General features: G+C 40.1%; 1 protein-coding gene across 2 annotated transcripts in view; it reads right to left on the bottom strand.

Annotated features, from left to right (window-relative positions):
- Nucleotides 1–20,395, bottom strand: part of ccdc88b (coiled-coil domain containing 88B) — a 76,659-nt gene that overhangs the window by 39,369 nt on the left and 16,895 nt on the right. For both annotated transcript variants that reach the window (XM_047352636.1, XM_047352635.1), the window contains exons 4-15: nt 19,333–19,402; nt 19,076–19,134; nt 17,537–17,620; nt 16,584–16,724; nt 14,441–14,586; nt 13,988–14,069; nt 11,407–11,565; nt 5,652–5,798; nt 5,287–5,464; nt 4,972–5,087; nt 4,728–4,796; nt 2,681–3,358 (exon numbers count right to left, since the gene is read on the bottom strand). In XM_047352636.1, the coding sequence (XP_047208592.1) occupies nt 2,681–3,358; nt 4,728–4,796; nt 4,972–5,087; nt 5,287–5,464; nt 5,652–5,798; nt 11,407–11,565; nt 13,988–14,069; nt 14,441–14,586; nt 16,584–16,724; nt 17,537–17,620; nt 19,076–19,134; nt 19,333–19,402 (1,929 nt within the window). The remainder of the gene's footprint in view (nt 1–2,680; nt 3,359–4,727; nt 4,797–4,971; nt 5,088–5,286; nt 5,465–5,651; nt 5,799–11,406; nt 11,566–13,987; nt 14,070–14,440; nt 14,587–16,583; nt 16,725–17,536; nt 17,621–19,075; nt 19,135–19,332; nt 19,403–20,395) is intronic.

Below are 20,395 nucleotides of genomic sequence, written 5' to 3'. Positions count from 1 at the left end.
TGGAGTCTTACCTGGGCTAAGCAGAAAAACTGCTGCTCAGTGGTCCTAAGTCATCTTTTCAGATGAAAGTAAAGTTTATTTGAAAATTAATGTCTGAGAGTGTGGGGAAGAGTGGGGAGGCACAGAATCCTCGTTGCCTGAGGTCCAGTGTAAAGTTTCCACAGTCAGCGATGATTTGGGGTGCCATCTTTTCTTTCTGCTCTCGGTGGAGGTGGACGCTTTTTCTCTGTCTCCCGCACCCCTCCCATATCTGCCCTGCTTCAGCTCTGTGTCTTGTCTTCTTTTTGGAGCCTCTTCTTGCATATCTTCCAAATTCTGAGTTATGGATTTGGTCAGCTGGTCTCTCAATGCAATTGATAAAATTTTCTCGACGAGAACACAGGGTGGGGGAGAACCCTCTTGTCCGGACGGGACATTTTTCTCTGGATATACAATGGACTCCTGGCAGAAGTGGAAGATTGTGTGTTTGTCGATAATGTCAGTCGAGGAAGTGGAAGATGTGTATATAATTGGATGTTTGATATCAGGATTTCTGCTTTTTGGAGTCAGCGGTTACCTGGCATATCGAGAAATTCAGAGAATGTCAGCAGCTGTTCTGACAATTGTGAGGCTGCCTGGCATGTGTGATGGGATCTTCAGGGCGATCAACACTCAGACTGCGATGTTATGTGAGCTGAATCGCAGACTGGATGTGATCCTTACACAGGATCGCAGGCAGGTTGCGGTTCCTGGACTCAGGGGTGAAATGGGATAAATCTTGGAGAAAGTTGTTCGCTCAAATCTGGCGAAAGACCAGGAATTTGGCTGTTTGGATTCGCCTTTGAGAAGCACCAGCGAGACTCTCAAGGCTGACGGAAAATTAAGAGTCAGCCTAACCCAAATAATTATTGTTTTTCTGAATCTGGCTCCCCTGCACGGCGTTGATGGCTGACTATCTTCAACTTCTCCTGGAAGTTATGTAAACATGGCGCTCTGCTCCCTCTGCCCCCTCCCTTCCCTGAGGACATCTGTGGACCTGCTCAGAACTTTGTGGCCGTTTGATGAACCTTCCAACGTACCATCAAGGACAATGGCCTCTGTGACAGTGCTTCATGGACTTACTTGCACACACTCACTTGCACACACACACATGCTCAAGATAAACATATGCACCCTCTCACACCACCTTCACCGTTCCCGGCATGATGTTGTTTTGTAAACTTGTTGCTTCTTTGTGCTGAGGTTTTTTGCAATCTCAAACTGTATCCTGCTAAGGATAAAGTGTGAAATATGTTTTTTTCCCTCTACTTAACTAATGTGGCCTCTTTTCTCATCTAACAAGGGCAGCGCCTGTGAGTGGGCAGCAAAGCCTCGGTGACCCGTCCCCCTCTTGTCTAGTGTCATGATGTATGTTTGGATGGGTTGTACTGGAATTCTAATTTCCCCTCGGGGATCAATAAAGTATCTTTGAATTGATTTGAATGTCATCTGCTGGTGTTGGTCCACTGTGTTTTCTGAAGTTGACAGTCAACGCAGCCATCCACAAGGGCATTTTAAAGCACTACATCCTTCCTTCTGCTGACAAGCTTTATGTAGATATTAATTTCATTTTCCAGCAGGATTGGTACATGTCCACACTTCTAAAAGGTACCAAAACCTGGTTCAGTGACCATGTTGCTATGCTTGATTGGCTAGCAAAGCAGCCTGACCTGAACCCCATAGAGAACTTCCAGGTTGATTAATCCAATGTAATATTCTAATTTTTGTTTTCCTTATCTGTAAGCCATAATCATCAAAATTACAACAAATAAAAGCTTGAATTACTTCACTCCATGTGTAATGTATATATATACATGAGTTTCACTTCTGAAATGAGTGACAAAAATATTATAATATCTATATTATAATATAATAAATATTTTGAGAGATGAGTTGGTAAAATGTGTGAAATGGCAAACCTGGGTCACCATCTGGCCCCATTTGTCACAGTTTTAGTTGTTTTCAACTATTTGTTTATCGCTCTGACTTTAGATAAGTGTATGCTTACTTGTAGCCATGTCCTGACTTTATCAAGACACCTGCCTTAGTTAAATGGCATGTTCTCTTATCTTTCCAATTTTGAAGATTGGTTTAGAGAAAGGGGCCTCAGTGTGACAAGATGTCCTGGATTTGAAAAGTCCTGGACACGCTGATCAACTTAAAAAGTAAATAAAACTCCAGTTACATTCAGTTTTTATTTGTTTTACAGCACTGGTGGCCTTTATTTTTCTCAATTTTTTGACAGTAAGCTGACAGAAAGGGGTCGAGAGAGGGGGAAGACATGCAGTTAAGGTCACCAGGGCCGGGAGTCGAACCTGCGATGGGCTGCGTCAAGGACTCAAGCCTCTGAATATGGGTCGCATGCTTTAGCCTTGTGCCCTATTACATTCATTTTAAGTGGCAGGAGAGCCAAAGATTGTGTAAAAAGGTGATTTGATTAGTCATTTGTTTAACCTCAATGAAGTTTCCATTTGTTCTGAAATATTAACACTTGTAGTTTCATTAGTATTCAATGGACCATGTTTTACTTCATAAAAGTTAGTTTTTGTTTTCAGAAATCGTATCAGCTCTTTAGCTCGATAAACCAAACAGATTTTAAAATGATTTTATTGCGTTTTATAAATGTATTCTTAGAGGCAATCACTGACCTATCATTACGTACCTCTATATGCTTGCGAGCCTCCACCAGACTCTCTCCAGCTTTCTTCAGACGCTGCAGCTCGGCCTCCACCAGCACCAGCTTCTGCTCCGCTTCCCATGTCTTCCTGCTTTGCTCCCCCAGCTTCGATCGCAAGTCCTGAGCTGACTTTGCCTGTCGGTCGGCCTCCTCCTGGATCTCCTGGAGTCGGCTTGTTAGGAGCTGCAAGTCAGGACCTGATGAGGAACACACATCTGGGTGTGTCTCTGTGGCCTCAGCGTTATCTTCAACAGGACACTTCATGGTCTTTGATCCAGTGTTTTCCATCTGTGGTTCTTCGTCCTGTTTTTCCAGTTCTTTCTGCCCACCTTCAGCCTCCCCTCTCCTTTTGGTCTTGATCTCCTCATCACATAGCTCGCCTTTCCCCACTTGAACATGGAGACCCTCTTCACCTACTCCTGCTTCCCGCTGTGTCCTTATGATTTCTCCCCTTTTCTCCCTCTCCTCCATCAGCCTCACCCTTCCTTCCCCCTCTCCCCTGCTGGTTTCAGAGCCCTGGACTCCTCTCACCACTTCCCCCTTCTTCTCTTTTCCCTTCTTCACACCTTCCTCCGTTCTCTTGCCTTGTAGGTGTTGAAGCTCGCTTAGCAGCTCCTCCAGCCGCTGCTTCTGAGTGGTATTTTCATTCTTCAAGTTTTGAAGCTGAAAAAATGCAATAGGTACAAAATGTTAATGGCACTTTAAAGCTTCTTTTCAGCACACTGAAAATGTATCCTGAATAAAAGCTCCATACATGCAAAAAAGCATATTTAAAATTCCATTAAACCAACTGATTTAACATAGAAATTGAATACAAAAAGCAGCCCCTTTAGAATTAACACAGAAAACTGTCTAAACGCATCACTGCACCGTATGTATATAAAATGTAGAAAGCAGTAGGATGCAGAAAATAGTCAAATAAAAACAGGCTTTAAACGTCAAATCAAACATGATTCATTTGACAGGTCCACCATCATCCATCCAAAACTGCCGGCTGTAGAAATATTACATCTAATTACCATATTCATTTGTCATAGAAATGTAAACTGTAGTATTAATCACTGTTTCCAGCATTACTCCTATTAGATGAGTGATTTTTCTGCTTCATACTGTTTGACTCTAATGGCTGATTTGTATTTGGGACAGTGATGTGGTTTTCATCAGTTTCACATTTGAAATACAGCAATCAAGATATGATTGAAGTCTACAGTTTCAGTTTTCTTTCGCATGCATCTTAAAAATGCAGATAATTTCTTAACAGACGATGATGATGATGTGTTAGTATTTGGTGTTTTTTTTTTATTACGTCATCAATAGAAGCTGAAAGTCTTCAATCACATCTTGATTGCTTCGATTCAAACCCACTGTGGTGGAGCACAGAGGCCAACACATAGAATATGTGATTATTATTAACCCGTCTGTTTCATACAGATGTGTTTCCTGATATACAATATTTACACGGTGTGCAGTTCTTTCACGTGCATGCAAGAATTGCAACAATCTCTCAACACTTCAGTGACTGATAATTTCTATTCACAGATGAGGTATTTTATTTAATGATTATTGAACATACAGGGATGTAAAAAAAAGTGTTTGGCTTCTTGCAGATTTCTTCCGAACTTTATTATTCAGTCTAAAATAACCTAAGGTATTACAATATGCAGTTTTGAAATTACGAACTTGGAGCAAAAACTGCATCCATGGGAGAGTTCAAAGAAGAAAACCACAGATGAACAGAAAACATAAAGGCCAACCTCACATTGGCCAAAAAACACCCCCCGTCCCCGCACCCACAAACACAATATACTAAAGTGAATATCTTACATTTATAAACATATTTTTTCCCTCTAAGCGACCCTAATACTGCTTGATGTAGGAGGGGTTAAGTTATCTTGTTAAGTGAAAAAACTACTCCAACAATACTTTTTGTAAAGTAATGTGACATCTTCTGTGAGATTTTGGCTTTGGCAGAGATTACTCTCTTAATCCAGTCAGAGTGACGTCTGACGTGTTTGTGAACCTCTCTGCTCACCTCCCTGAGTGTTTTTTGATGTTCCACCTCGAGGCAGGCCAGCTCATCTTTGGCATCTGGGGAATCAGCCTGCAGAGAGGGAGCACAGACAGTTAGCATGTCCACCCTGATACCCCAGCCTCATCTAGGCTGTAGCTGAATTTGGCAGGACTAACAGTATTCACATGTCAGGCTTCGGTTTCTGACAGAGGAGCAACAACAGATTATTTATACAAACAGAAACGTTCAGTTTTGGAGTCCTGACCTCCTGCTGGGCCTGCAGCTCCTCCAGCCTCCTCCTCAGCTCAGCATTCTCTTGTTCTGCTCCCAGCAGCCTCAGCGTTGAAGCCTCTCCCACTTCCACGCTCAGTGGCTTCTGATCTAAAACAGGAGGAATTAAGAAAGAATCTTGACACATAATGAAAGGAGTCAAACCAAGAAAGGAAAAAAAACGTCATTATAAATCACTGAGATTTTAATGAATAATGCTATTTGAACCAGCTTTATCTTAATGATTCTTCAATTTTCAGGCAATAAAACTGCAATATATATTAAGGAACAGAAGGACGGGTGCTCAAACCGATTAGCTCGCAGAACTCCTCATCAGAGTCCAGTTCTGATTGTAGAAAATGCTGATGTAGGTTGACATTCAAGGGTGAAACACCTCTTCTTGACGCCCTCCTTTGCCTCAGGTCTGCCTCCAGGCTCATGTTCATCTCCAGCAGCTCATCAACCCGCTGCCTTTCAGTGTCCCGCTCCTGTACATCAACACACAAACGGTTTGCCATGCAGATATTGCAGAAGAAAAAGAAATGTTTCATCAAATGTTCAGAAGACATAGGAACTTAAAAGTTACTGGCTTATCGATTATGAAAATGGACTCAAAACAAACTTTAATATTAGTGCATCTGTTTGGGAAACACATAGCCTCATAGCTCCACTCACTGCCTCCACATCCATGATTCTCTGACGCAGAAGAAGATTGTCCTTCTCCAGCTCCCGTATGGAGGAGCACCGTGCCCAAGCATCTGCCAGCTGTTCTTCAAGAAGACTTTTAGTTTCCTGTAGTGATGCACACAGATGTTGCTGCTCCTAGAGGGGGCGCCACATACAAATGGCATTAGTTTACATGAGAACATTGAGTCATAAAACAAAAGCATAATCTGCAGCAAAGGTATTCATACCCCTTGAACTTCTTTACATTTCATGAAATTACAACAAACCTCTAAGCATTTTTTTTTAGATAAACCAAGACAAAGCTAGTGTAAATACAGGGGTTGGACAATGAAACTGAAACATCTGTCATTTTAGTGTGGGAGGTTTCATGGCTAAATTGGACCAGCCTGGTAGCCAGTCTTCATTGATTGCACATTGCACCAGTAAGAGCAGAGTGTGAAGGTTCAATTAGCAGGGTAAGAGCACAGTTTTGCTCAAAATATTGAAATGCACACAACATTACGGGTGACATACCAGAGTTTAAAAGAGGACAAATTGTTGGTGCACGTCTTGCTGGCGCATCTGTGACCAAGACAGCAAGTCTTTGTGATGTATCAAGAGCCACGGTATCCAGGGTAATGTCAGCATACCACCAAGAAGGATGAACCACATCCAACAGGATTAACTGTGGACGCAAGAGGAAGCTGTCTGAAAGGGATGTTCGGGTGCTAACCCGGATTGTATCCAAAAAATATAAAACCACAGCTGCCCAAATCACGGCAGAATTAAATGTGCACCTCAGCTCTCCTGTTTCCACCAGAACTGTCCGTCGGGAGCTCCACAGGGTCAATATACAAGGCCGGGCTGCTATAGCCAAACCTTTGGTCACTCATGCCAATGCCAAATGTCGGTTTCAATGGTGCAAGGAGCGCAAATCTTGGGCTGTGGACAATGTGAAACATGTATTGTTCTCTGATGAGTCCACCTTTACAGTTTTCCCCACATCCAGGAGAGTTACGATGTGGAGAAGCCCCAAAGAAGCGTACCAACCAAACTGTTGCATGCCCAGAGTGAAGCATGGGGGTGGATCAGTGATGGTTTGGGCTGCCATATCATGGCATTCCCTTGGCCCAATACTTGTGCTAGATGGACGCGTCACTGCCAAGGACTACCGAACCATTCTTGAGGACCATGTGCATCCAATGGTTCAAACATTGTATCCTGAAGGTGGTGCCGTGTATCAGGATGACAATGCAACAATACACACAGCAAGACTGGTGAAAGATTGGTTTGATGAACATGAACGTGAAGTTGAACATCTCCCATGGCCTGCACAGTCACCAGATCTAAATATTATTGAGCCACTTTAGGGTGTTTTGGAGGAGCGAGTCAGGAAACGTTTTCCTCCACCAGTATCATGTAGTGACCTGGTCACTATCCTGCAAGAAGAATGGCTTAAAATCCCTCTGACCACTGTGCAGGACTTGTATATGTCATTCCCAAGACGAATTAATGCTGTATTGGCCGCAAAAGGAGGCCCTACACTATACTAATAAATCATTGTGGTCTAAAACCAGGTGTTTCAGTTTCATTGTCCAAACAATCAGTGTAAAATATGTATGATGTAAAATATAGCAACTCACATCACCCTGAACACACAAATCCCACTGTAAAATATGGTGGTGGCAGCATTATGCTGTGGGGTGCTTTTCCTCATCAGGCTCAAGAAAGCTGGTCAGAGTTAAATAAAAGATAAGTGGAGCTAAATTGAGCTCAAACTGGAAGAAACCGTGTTAGATGCTGCAAAATATTGGGGAGGAGGTTCAGCTTTCAGCTGGACGACTGTCATTATACATCCAAAGCAACACTAGAAGGATTTAGAGCAATGTATGTTCATTGGTTAGACAGGCCTAGTCAAAGTCCAGAGCCAAACCAAGTTGAGAATATATGGCAAGACTTTAAAGTTTTTGTGCACATGCTCTCCATGAAATCTGACTGTAATTGAGCTTTTTTGCAAAGAAGAATGGGCAGAAATCTCCGTCTCGATCTGTCACATAATATCAGAATCATAAAATCAACTAAAGTAACAGAAACATAGGTAAGTACGTATGCATGTGACCTTCATCCAACTTCCTCCTCTAGAAAGAAACATAACTTTTCTTTGTAACTGAAAGATGCAATGAACAAAACATGACTATAACTGACTATAAAACCCGTGCCTCATTTTCTTTTATTTAGTTTTATTAAGACTCTTTAGTGGTTCCATAAAGATTTTACTGTTCAAACTGTTTTAAAAAAAGGTCTTGAAGCACGATAACTACATCAAAGTAAAACCTGTGACCAGGATCAGAAAGCCCAACATATTCAGGGTATCACTGGGTTGTTATCCTGAACTAATCCCATCAGCTGTGATCTCACAAAGCAGTTTCAATAATGGTTAAAAACTCTGGAAACAAACCCAGCTTTGGGTTTGTGTATAATCAAGTAAAAATGTTTGATAAATCAGACAGACATGGACCTGGAGATCTCAGAGCTCTACTCTAATGCAACTCTTTGGATATTTAGAGCAGCTGAAAGCAACACAACTTTAAACTCAAAACACAAAGAAGCAGACTAACAAAAATATCCCAGTGCTTAAACTAAAAAGCTGATAATGGCATATTATTATTACAGCACGTACAGGTTTATGGCTCAGCCTTTATTAGGTGCTGCAAAAGAGACTGTTTAGACCAGTGGTCCCCATCCACCGGGCCGCAGACCGGTACCGGTCCGTAGATCAATTGGTGCCGGGCCTTAAACTTAGGCCCCACCCCCCGGCAAACGGGGAAACTCCAGGTTGTTTTTTCCTTATGTTTATTGCTCAAACTTCCCTTAGTTAAACATAGACATGTGTGGTATCCTCTGAAACATCAGAATCTTGGCTAAAAGCCGATATAACCCATTTCTACGAACAACAAACACAGTTAAAACTACAAGCAGTTGAATCAGAAAGTAAACACACCATACAAAATGGAGTCACCGGAGGTCTTGGCCTCTGCTTCCTGATTGGTGGAATTGACGTGAAAGACTTGGAGATAACATTATTCTACTGGCTCTAAGGATCAAAAGGAGGGGTCATTTGTGGAATTCGGCCCATCCAAACTCTAGTTATGGGCATGCGTAACGACGCGTAGTTCAAAAATCCACATCGAGTTCAAACAGGGCAGAACCGATTATGCAGCTGAGCGTGTATGTGTTTTTTTTTTTAATAATTTCTTGTGTTGGATTATTTGGTTTTTTAAGCCCAATGGCTTCCCGAAAAAAGTTTTAAACCGTGGATGAAGCATTGGACCAAATTACGGCTGAGTTTTGTGCTGAGGACGGCAAATGAAGACCGGGACCATGTTTTTCTCAGACAATGGGACAACAAAGTGCCGCAGCTTGACAAAAGGTATGTTCATAACGATGCAGGTGTATTCACTCCTGCTACGTTTGGTCCGCTTTTAACTGAACAACACGTCTCTTTGTCGCTGGTATCAAAGGTATATAAAGTTATAAAATCATAGCTGTTCAGCTGGGCGTTGCTTAGCAACACGTTGTAGAAGAGAACGCCGTCTCTTGCTTGTAGCACATTCCAAAAGTATAAATAGATCGCCGCGAAATCTGTGTAGAATGAGCTGCTCTTGGCTCTCACAATAATATTTCTCCTTAAAAAACCCCCTCAACCCGGGCCGCAGTAAAATTGTCAAGCGTTGACCGGTCCGCGGTGATATAAACGTTGGGGACCACTGGTTACTATAAAGAAGTAGAACCAAACTACTTTTTTAAAGGTCTAAAATGCTGAAATACATTGGTTTTTATTAATCTAGTAATCTAAGTTCCCGTTTTTCTAAAGGATTTTAATAGATTGATGTGTTTTTGGAAATAAATGCGAGATATTCTATGCAGTTTGGCAAGTAAGATGGTTTACAGCTAAAACCAAACTAATTCATACCCCTAGCAGACTTAGTTGTAAAGCAACCTTTTAATTTTAACATTTTTCTTCCGACAGGAAATAATATTAACATTTTGGAGTGACCCAGCCAGAGTCCTGACTTTAATCTCATAGATAATCTGTGATAAGAAGCTAAAGATTAGGGTGATGGCATGGAGGCTTTAAGCTCATCATCAAACCTAAACATGTAAAAATCTGGTCAGTAACTATAAGAATGGTTGGATTGCTATAAAGCCAATAAATATTTTTTATAATTACTAAAAAATGTATAGGTAGTTTTTTTAGTAGAATGTAAATAAAGATTTTTTTTTTTTTTTAACTGATGCTCATTTTACATTTCCTTTGTGAAATCCCTGTCTCATTTCCTGTCAGAAACAAACGTCTTGGTTGAATTAAATAATTTGAAATCTAAATTTGCCAAGGGCACAAATTATTTTTGGCTCAACTATATATGCTCACATGCTTTATTGACAGCAACAAGGTTCAATGGGGGATCATTGTTTTTAACGCTCCAGAAGAATTTCCCTCTGCTGAAGTGTTTTTCAAGGAAATGCTTCTCCGTAAATGAAAGCAAGAACCGTGCAGTTCTGAGAAAGACAGAGCTGAGAAAAAATCTCTCCATCTGATGTCTTTTTTAATTTTGAATCCATTACATGAGAGTCTGAACTTTTACAGTAGGTGGATTCTTATCTCACAACCTAACCACATCTGGAGAATGCTAGCTTTTCAACACATAAAAATTTGATCCCAAGATGAGAAGCCCAGCTTCTTTCATGAGCAAACTACACTGTGCATGCTACAGCATCAAACATGCAATAAACGATGGTGCAGCATTACTTTCCTTTGGTGTTTTCATTAAGCCATTCAAGGTAAATGCACAGCAGTGTAACAGGGGTATAAGCAATTCATCCAGCTATAGGAAAGATGAGACAACATAAACTATTTGGAAACACAAACCCACTGAAATAATATTTATGATTGTGTTTCGAAATAATTTCACTCCTTTTTAACTGGAGTGGGTCCTCACTTTACAAATAACCTTGTAGAGGCAACGCTGAGAGGAATGAGCCCCAAAAGTAACAGTATGGTAGAAAATGTTATAAGTTATTTAGGATTGTAACGTTTAAAAAGTTTATGAATTTAGTTTTTGCTTTGGCAAATGTTTAGCTGGAATTTGCGACATTTAATTCAATAGAAACTGTATAACATAACAACTACAAGGACATAGCTGGAGGGAAGAATGAATCAAATAAGTCGGAGAAGGTGACAGTGAGGACACCAGAAGACGTTTTACAAGGATGTGAGGACATTTTCTGCCTCAGAACATTTCAGCTAGTTCAGAATAAATTTCATTTGGTTGTAAAAGTTCCAGCGACTAGAGGCGAACTCCTGCTCCTCCTCGTCAATCAGGCAGCTCTGAGCTGTAAATCCAGATGACATCACACAGAATAATCTCCTTCTATGGCGTTGGATTCACAGTGGTTCATACTCACTTTTGGGTGAGACGCTAAGGGCCACAAGAGGGAATAATAATAAGAGAGAATGTAATAAGATTAAATGATACTTCTTTTTGTTAAATATTAGCTATTCCCAGGTGGGTTTAATTTGAGATCTTTCTGATGTGAGCTTCTCTGAATGTAGTCATATTACATTCATTCATTTTCCTGTTAAAACATAAATTTGATTTTGTGCTTTATTGAATGTTTTTATACCTGTGTTTTGGGTGGGACTGTGCAGCTTGCTTGAATGTGTTTTGTAATTTGTATGCTGACAGTTTGTTTGTGTGCGTACCTTCAGCTGAGTGCGAGTCAGCTCCAGGCTGCGCAGTCTGTTTTTGCAGCTCTGAAGCTCAGCCTGGAGCTGCTCGGTCCGCGTAGCTCGCTCCCGGGCGCAGTCCAGCTCGTCCCGCAGAGTGCGCATGCCCCTCACCTCGCTCTGCAGAGAACGGTTCTGGAAGAACACATAAAATACAGAATCACACACCACAAACAGGACTGTGGATGTGCGGAAATTTCGAAGCTGAGCATGATGCAAAAAGAGGGAAATGTGCCTTTGACTGTGAGCACAGCATGTGTTTACAGTCAAATGTGCTGAATGTCACCTGAATGTCTAAATGTCTCCTCTCCCAGCAGATCCTAATTTAAAAGGTATGTTTACAACTATTAGTTGAATTATTACTCAGATATGTGTATATGCATAAGCCATATACAAATTAGTCCTGAGTTCAAGGTTTTCTGAGTTGAGAGACAATAATGTAAAAGCAAATCAGATAAATAGGTTGCCCCAAAAAACATTATTACTTTTCAAACCAATGAGTATCTTAATGTTATCTTCATAATATGAGCTATAACAACATTTAATTTCCCTTTGGGATTAATAAAGTATTTTTGAATTGAATTGAATTGAATTGAATGTTGTTTCTATAATGCCCTGGTGTGTCGAGCAGGGATGTTAAAACTGGTGTGGTGTGAGCTCTCTCTCTCCACATCAGCATTCTTGCAGCTACATGTTGTAATAAGTACCGTGGCGCTGTGGTTTTCTTAGGAAGATCAGTCAGCAGAACATTACATTAATCAATTTGTCATGTTATAAAAGTGAGCACCTGACTCTGAACTGGACTGAGAGAGAAACAGTCGAACTTTGGCCAGGTTCTTCACATAATAAAAGGCATTCTTTGTAACGTTTTTACCAAGCAAAACAAAATGAAATCTGATTTTGATTAAATATAACGATTTTTTTTATTGTGAAGGATTTAGTACCTGGACTTTAAGTTGTTCTTTGAGTTTCTCTCTCTCTGTGCCAATAACTAAAACTTCAGATCTAGTTAATATAATTGCTCTCAAAGAAATAATAAAACAAATAAATAAAAAAGAATATTTAATAAATTCAACATATGATTTTAAATTTTAATTTAACAGCTTTCCGATATTTAATTACATATATAATAAACTGCTGATACATTTCAATCATGGATACCGTAATTCATTTATACTTAAGCCATATTTGAAAACATCGAGTGGATTTCTAGAAAATTTGGCAACAATAAAATTGTTAAATTCAGTGTATTTATAAAGGCGCCAATTTATAACATACATCATCTTGAGGTACTTTACAAGAAAAACAAAAACAAATTAAAAAACAAATTTAGTCCAATCGTCTAAACAGATTCCAAGTCAGTTACATCCATCCCAAATTGATCCTAGTCATTAAACAATGTAATCAAGTTCAGTGTGTATATTTATTTATTTAATCGACATCAAGTCAATCAAGTCACGTGCAGCATTCAGTTCTCCTGGACGAGCATAGAGGAGGTTTGTGAAGGCATAAATGACTGGAAGGAAATTGAAAAGCATACCTGACGACTGTTTACTAATGTCAGCTTGATCTCTTCTGATGTCATCAACCCAAATACACACAGGGCAGATTTGACAGTTATTTTCTTCAGTGCACTTTATTTTGTAAAACTTTGTAATTTGTTAAATCTTTTATTGGAAATGTTTACTCCATCTCCAGGCTGTGATTTTATTGTCAATGTACCATTGTTTGTTAAAGAAATAAAGCTCTGGATAGTTTCTTTCAGAGGTGGCCGTTTGCATTGGCCACACAGGCGTTTGCCTAGGGTGCCACCTGCAGGAGGGGGCGCTGCTGCAAAAACTCAGAATAAAATAAACTAATATACATATTAGTAAAGATCTGAAGTCCAGACTGATGCCCTTTGCTCATGACTGGTACTGAAAAACAATTATGAAAATATAACAACGACCCCATGCGCCCTGGTAACTCATTCTTTGATAGGCCTCCCAAAACATCTGATCCAGGGTAAGCAGGTAAAGAAATGCTTAAATAAATTCACTTTTAGATTATTTTCTTCAGAGCTTAATGATGTTGTTTTGGAGATAATGCTAACCTTTCTAACATGCTCCTAGGTTACAGGTTAGCTAAACTGCATTAGCAGCTGGGTTCTATTGTTACAAGCTGAAGTTGGTATATGATTTTAGCTTCTGAAAGAACAATTTCTCTTATTTAACTGCCGACATCGATGCTTTGAATCAAATGCTCACTTTAGTGTCATGTTTTCACCCTGAAACAGCTAAGCATAAGGCCATAACAAGACAAAAATTAAATAAAAGTTGTTTTAAGAAGTAAAATTTTATTTTACTCCAGATAAGGGTAATGGTTTTTTTTTAATAGTTTGCATTCTTAAACAGCTAAAAGTTGCCTAGGGCACCAAAGCAGCTGGAGCCTCTGTTGTCGTTAATGATGTATATGACTGTGACGCAGTACCAGCAAACGCTTTACGGGTAAAATGACTTGGATCAGTATCGGGGATGAAAAAATTCTGAACAAAACATCAAGACCAAGGTGTCCGTACCTCTTTTTGAAGTTTCTTCAGCTGATCTTCCATCGTCTGAATCTCCTGCTTATAATCCAAAATCTGATCGCCTTTGTCTTCCCTAAAAAACATAAAACTCTCAGCACAGCATGCCACTTTTCTGATGCCTTTTTACCGGTCAGATCTCTTACAACTGGAACAAAAAGTACAAGACTAATACACATAATGTGTGCAGAAAATAGATAAAAAATATGAATTTGAAACTTGTGACCTTTAGCTGAACTATAACCTTTGGGTACATTTTCATACACAGCGGAAATTAGATTGTTACATCGAGTACCTGACTTGTTGCTGAGTAACAACTCATTTTTGTGCATTGAGGGGAGTGACAAAACTTACAAATTATTAATCTTGACCTTTATGACTTCACTAAAGGTTCTCCAAGGCTTTTCCTCCACACACACACCCACCCACTCACACACCCACACTCACAGTTGTTGTTTGAGGCGGCGGAGTTTGGCCTTGCTGTCAGCCAGTTGGAGGGCCAGACTCTGCGGCGGATCTTCATTGCGTCCCCCCAGCGGTGCCGTTGTTGAATCACCGTGGGCTTCACGCTCCTGACACAGCTCTGCTATCCTCTGAGGATGAAAATATACTAACTCTTTAAAAGTTCCTTAACACTTTATTTCATGCAGTATAAACACATCTCAGTGTAACGTTGGCAAATTTAGGGATGCAAAATGTGTCTAAATTCACAAAAAAAGAGAATAAATTAAAGATTAAATTAGAACTTTCTTTAGAAAAACAAAACAGCCGTCCTTAGAGACAGTCTCACAACACTTTACCTCCAGAAAGTTTCAAACAGATCCATATGAAGAAGTTTTTACCTGCTACTTATGTTTTTTCTGTTTGGGAAGAAAATAAAATTTTCTATGTTTCTCATTTACATATACACTGAAAAACACCGACAGGTTTAAATAAAGTGTGCTTCACATATATTTAGCATTTCAAGTTCATTTTGCTAAGAATCATTTTAGTAATGATGATATATTTACAAGATCATACTTTTTTTAAACATACACAGGAAATATACCACAGCATCATGAGCACAATAACCATTTACCACAATGACAGAAGGAGGTAAACACACAATAACAGCAGCCAGAGAGCGAATGGAGATGTCGGACCCAAGATCACCTCTGCTTTCTACTATAGTTTTTTTATTGTATTTTTTGTCTTTCAGAACTCCACATTGTAAGTCAGGTTTGTGGTTCATAAAGCAAGACTCCTTTCTACACATGAAACCTCATCTATAGTGGCCAAACATTTATGTTAAGCAACAAAGTTTATGAAAACACTAAGGAGCTGTGGACACTGTAGGGTTGGGACAGCTGACACGCTTCTATAGTGTCACGTGGACTTTTGTTTTACAATAGGAGGCAGAACAGTATGTCCCACTAACTGGAGCAACACACTTACATACAAAATTGAGCTCTCACCTATTAATATGAGCACGGATTACAAGCAGTAATATTGTAAATCAAAACAGAGAATCACATTGGTGGAAAGGGCATGGCTGATTTCAAGGTTTATGTGTTTATTGACACAACAGCTGCAAGGAGGCTCTCAGAGGCTTGGTAGAAAACTCTGAAACTGTATTTTAACCAGCAAAAAACAGGAAGTGAGTCACTAAACTAATGACTAATAATAATACAGCAAGGACAGGCTGATGTTCAGAGGTGCACAGCCCTGATTAAGGGGATATACATTTTATATATATTATATATTTATAATGTAAATTTCCTTACCAAACAGCCATACATCCTGCACAGAGCCAGCTTGTAGTTTGTTCTTAACTATGTTATTTTTAAGAATGAATAAATTGTGTGTTGCACCTCTCCAGAATGTTGCTTAGTAACATTTGTGCATCAAATAGAAATACTTTCATTACTGAAGGGAAATGCTACCTGATTGCATAAGCATATTAATCCTGTGAAGGTGCTTTAGCCATGTTTGTACAGTCAATAACATTAGGATAACCGTGCTTTAATGTTGGCTTGTTCAGATGCATTGTTATGAGAATTGGATCAACCTGGCTGACTAATTCTACCTCATAAACCTGGGATGGTGTGGCTCTGGGTCAACTGGTACAGTCCTCATTGGTCTGGCAGTTCCCTCTGAAATGTTCCTGTTGTTTTGAACCCAGTGTGGTCAGTACCTGTATGGGTTCAGTTCATCCCCATAACATGCGCAAAAACCTACCTCATCTCTAAGAGCGATTCCAAAAAGATCACCCCTGGAAACCTAAAGCGACATCTTGGGTCAGAAAATCCTCTCAGTCACTAAGTACACACTCTTATCACTCACTGCCAACTGTTTTAAAAAGGGGGGTCAGTTACCTCCACTTTGTACTAATACATTTTTTTATCTGAGAAACAGCTGTCAAAATTTTACATTTAACAAATATGTTTCTATAAGTCTAATCTAGGCTATTTATACATTTCTTATCTTAAAATCTAATTACATATAGTTAATAATGATTATGTGCAATAGTTGTTATGCAAGCTTGGAGGTTTTCATCCTGATTTTATCCTGGAAGAAGGTGTTCATTCCTCGAACCCAAAAGCATACATACCTCCAGGTGTGTGTCTCTCTGTGCCAGCATGCTCTGGATTTGCTTGACCATGGAGCTGAAGACCAGCTGTAAGTCTGCACCCTCTGCCTCCACCAGCTCCTCCCACTGAAGCGGCAGGACCACTCTAGGATCCTGAGTCACCTGCAGCAAGGACAGTTCTTCAGGTTTCTGTGATAAAAATCAATGTAAGTCTGATAAAACCAACAGATCAGGGGACAAACTCTCCAGGCAGAGCAAGTGTGCTGTGAATACCAAGCATCTGCGTAGATTAGAAACAACTCCATTTTACAATCTGCCTGGCTCGACTCGTGCATGCAAAACTAATGATCATGTTGATGGCTTTGAGAGGTTCACGGGTGGAGGCCATATGATCAGGAAGTAGGAGATGCATCCATCTACACAGGAGGAGCACTTCTCACCTCTGTGATTTTTTTTTACATGGAAAGGTTTGGCAATAAAAAGGCTGGTGGGCTACATGCTGGTTCTGAAATTCAGCCACGCTGATATCCAGCATGCTGTTTTTGTGAAGCTGGCAATTATTTATAGAGGGGGTATTTTCAATGGGGAGCCAAGTGGCATTTATGCTCTAATTGATGGCAGAGAATGACAAAAAGCAAGAAAAGATGGAGCAGTGACGTGACAGAGGTGGAGGTGGAGAGGTGGACATGACGGGTGGAAGATCCATCACCAGGGGGCACCCAGAGGTCTTTACAAGACAGTCAGCAGAATGACAAGTAGCTCATTCTCACACTTACTTGAAGCATCAGAAAGAGGAATAATAATTCATCTCTCTTCGCCTACAGGCAGAGACCACAGAAATACTGTGCAATATATTATTTAGGGACTAATGTGTTCTTTAGAAACTCTCCCCAGGACAAAATATACCCCAGTGAAAACCTTTTATATTTTAGGTAGAGGGCACCTGATTTAATTCAGACAACTTCTTTACTTACCTGCTGAATACAGATGGCAATGGCTGCCTGAGTCTCAATGTCCAGAGACTGGATCTGCTGGATGAAGGTCTCCTTGTTCTCACACTGCAAAGACACAATGAAGAGCAATGACGTGAACGCAGCATTGTGTGTGTGTGTGTGTGTGTGTGTGTGTGTGTGTGTGTGTGTGTGTGTGTGTGTGTGATCAAAACACAGCAGCCCCCACAAGGTAAGGCTTGGATTGATTAATCAACTCAATTCTCTTTTGAATAATGCATTATTTGGTGCATTCACTGTGATAGTTTGGGTTGTTAATCACACAAAACAAGCAACTAAAGCTGCTAAAAATAAGAAAAGGACCTCTGATACAGATACAATGTAACATGCAGCTATAAAAAGATGTGCTCAAGCAAGTGTTCTGAGATCCAAAACCAACTTACTTTACTCTTCATCTGTGTAAGTGGGCGTTCAAGAAGGCCAAATTATTATTATTATTATTATTAATAATAGTCCTGACAATTATTTAAACCAATAGAGGCAAAGCAAGTTTTATATGTGTTATATCCAGTTGAAATAATTATTGGGACCCCTCTACAGAACAAAACTATACATAAACAACTGTTTAGCTAAGTTACAAGCTCAATAGAGATGTGTGTCAACATGTGGAGGTAATGATGTGGGGAAATATTTCTGCAGTATCCTAAGTGTCCCAAAGCTCTATTGCCTCCACTGATTCAAGTTAGGAACCGTCAACAGACTTTCTGGCTTATCACTCTGGCTTTAACGCTTATCACCATGGCAGAGAACCTGAGTTCCCTTCAGCAACACAAAGCAAGCTGCCAAGAAGATGCACAAATGGCTTCAGGGAAGAATAATCAGGGAAACTGTGAAAGTCCTGGCGATGAGCTTGAATATTTCTGCTGAGAAGAAGAAGAGAAACCTCCAAAGATAAGTGCCAGCCTAAATGTGCCAGGTGAGTTATTTCCAATCACTTCCTGAGTGAAGAATGTGAATACTAAAAGGTAATTGCAAATTTTCAGTGCTGTGTTTTTAATATGTCAATTTAAAGAACCCTTTTCACTTTGTAAGTCTTAATTGAACCCATGAGTCTTGAGCATGAGCAAAAAAATAAAAGCTTAAAAGATTCCCATCAAAGCTGTTTTAAAAAAAAAGTTTTGGTTCTATTATCCTTATTTGTGTAATTACCTCCTTATAGGTGTGTGTGTGTGTGTGTGTGTGTGTGTTCCTGTCTTGGCATCACAGTGAGAACCATTTTCCCGATTTCACCATCAAATTGAGGACCGTTTGTACCAAAGTGAGGACATTTTGCAGGTCCTCACGACTTATTTTGCTAACGGTTAGGTTTAGGACTAAGGTGTGAATTGACTTTAGGTTAAGGTTATGGTTAGGCATGCACTGGTAATGGTTAGGTTTAGGGTTATTGTCAGGGTTAGGGCATAGAAGGGTTGAAAATGGCTGAAAATCAATGGAAGTCAATGGGAGTCAACACATGGTCCTCATGGTGTGTGTGTGTGTGTGTGTGTGTGTGTGTCTGATCACCTGCACTGCACATCCCAGTAAAAGCAGCAGCAGTCCCCGGAGCTCTTCCACAGCTGCCTCTGAGGACACAGAAATAACTGTCATCATCCTCATTAACATCATCATCATCATCATCTCCACCCTGCTCCACCGTCATCCCCATTATTATCACCTTAATGTGCTTCACAGATCGCCCAGATATGGACTCGTGCATGAAATAATGAGTTTCTGGTGGCGGAGAGACACGCCACTGATAGGATCATGTTGTTATCTTGTACCTGTTAGGGGGTCCTGCCCCAGAATGGCAACATTTGGAAGAGGCACGAGGATCAACTGCTGCAGGTCTTCCTGTATGAAAAGGATGAACATGGAGAGTTAGGCACAAATAATTCTCCGTCAGTCCAGTCCGTCTGCAAAAAGTTGGACTGGATAAAAGCTAGGGGCAACATTTTCCACCTGGCTGCTGTAATTTATTGTGTAAACAAAGAGAAACCCAATGAGAGTGAATGTATTTTATCCTTTAAGTTGAAAGAAGGTTAGAGCAATTTAGAATAGTTCAGCATCTACTATTTCAAAATCTTTTACATTTAGCAAAAACGAAGAGAAAGTGATTGTTATGTGAAGTAAAGATCAGCGAAGTGTTTGTCCCTGACTCTGAAGCATGTGGGTAATGTGGGCACTGGGACATCCACTGAGTCACAAAGCTCACAGCAGATATAATTTACATCTACTGGCCGTTACTGGCAACAGACAGTGGTTCTTCATTACCACCAAGCTACCCTTATAAAGCCTGAGAACAATGTTAAAGCTTTTCTCTTGTGTGTCTGTTTTTGATGAGTAGACGGTTTTTATTTACAGAACCTTGCAAACAGATAAATGTCACTTAACCCTTTTAATATTCTCTCACATTATAATCAAAGACTGTCTTGAGGTTTCATGTGATAGACCAAGACAAAGTAGTGCATAATTGTAAAGTGAAAGGAAACAAAGAAATTGTTTTCATTTTTTTGTACTTTGTAGCCCCCTTTTCTCTGATACCCCTAAACAAAATGTAACACAACTAGCTGTCTTCAGGAGTCACCCATTAACAGAGTCCACCTTTGTGGAACTTATTCTCAGTATAAAACCTGCAAACCTGTCATTACATGGCCACCCATCAGGGGATCTTCAGCAAGGGCAGTGAAGTTGTTCAGAGTGGAAGGGAAGATGGATCGACATATATACATAATAAACCTGGAAGAAAACCTGTTAAAGGCTGCTGCTGGGGCAGAGGTTTATCTTCCAGCAAGACAACAACTCTAAACATACACTCAGTTAAATGTGTTACAATGGTCTAGTAAA

Source organism: Girardinichthys multiradiatus, chromosome 23 (assembly GCF_021462225.1).
Source record: "Girardinichthys multiradiatus isolate DD_20200921_A chromosome 23, DD_fGirMul_XY1, whole genome shotgun sequence".
Classification (NCBI taxonomy): domain Eukaryota; kingdom Metazoa; phylum Chordata; class Actinopteri; order Cyprinodontiformes; family Goodeidae; genus Girardinichthys; species Girardinichthys multiradiatus.
The sequence above is the reverse complement of the archived record's forward strand: the minus strand, read 5'-3'. Positions and strand labels throughout refer to the sequence as shown.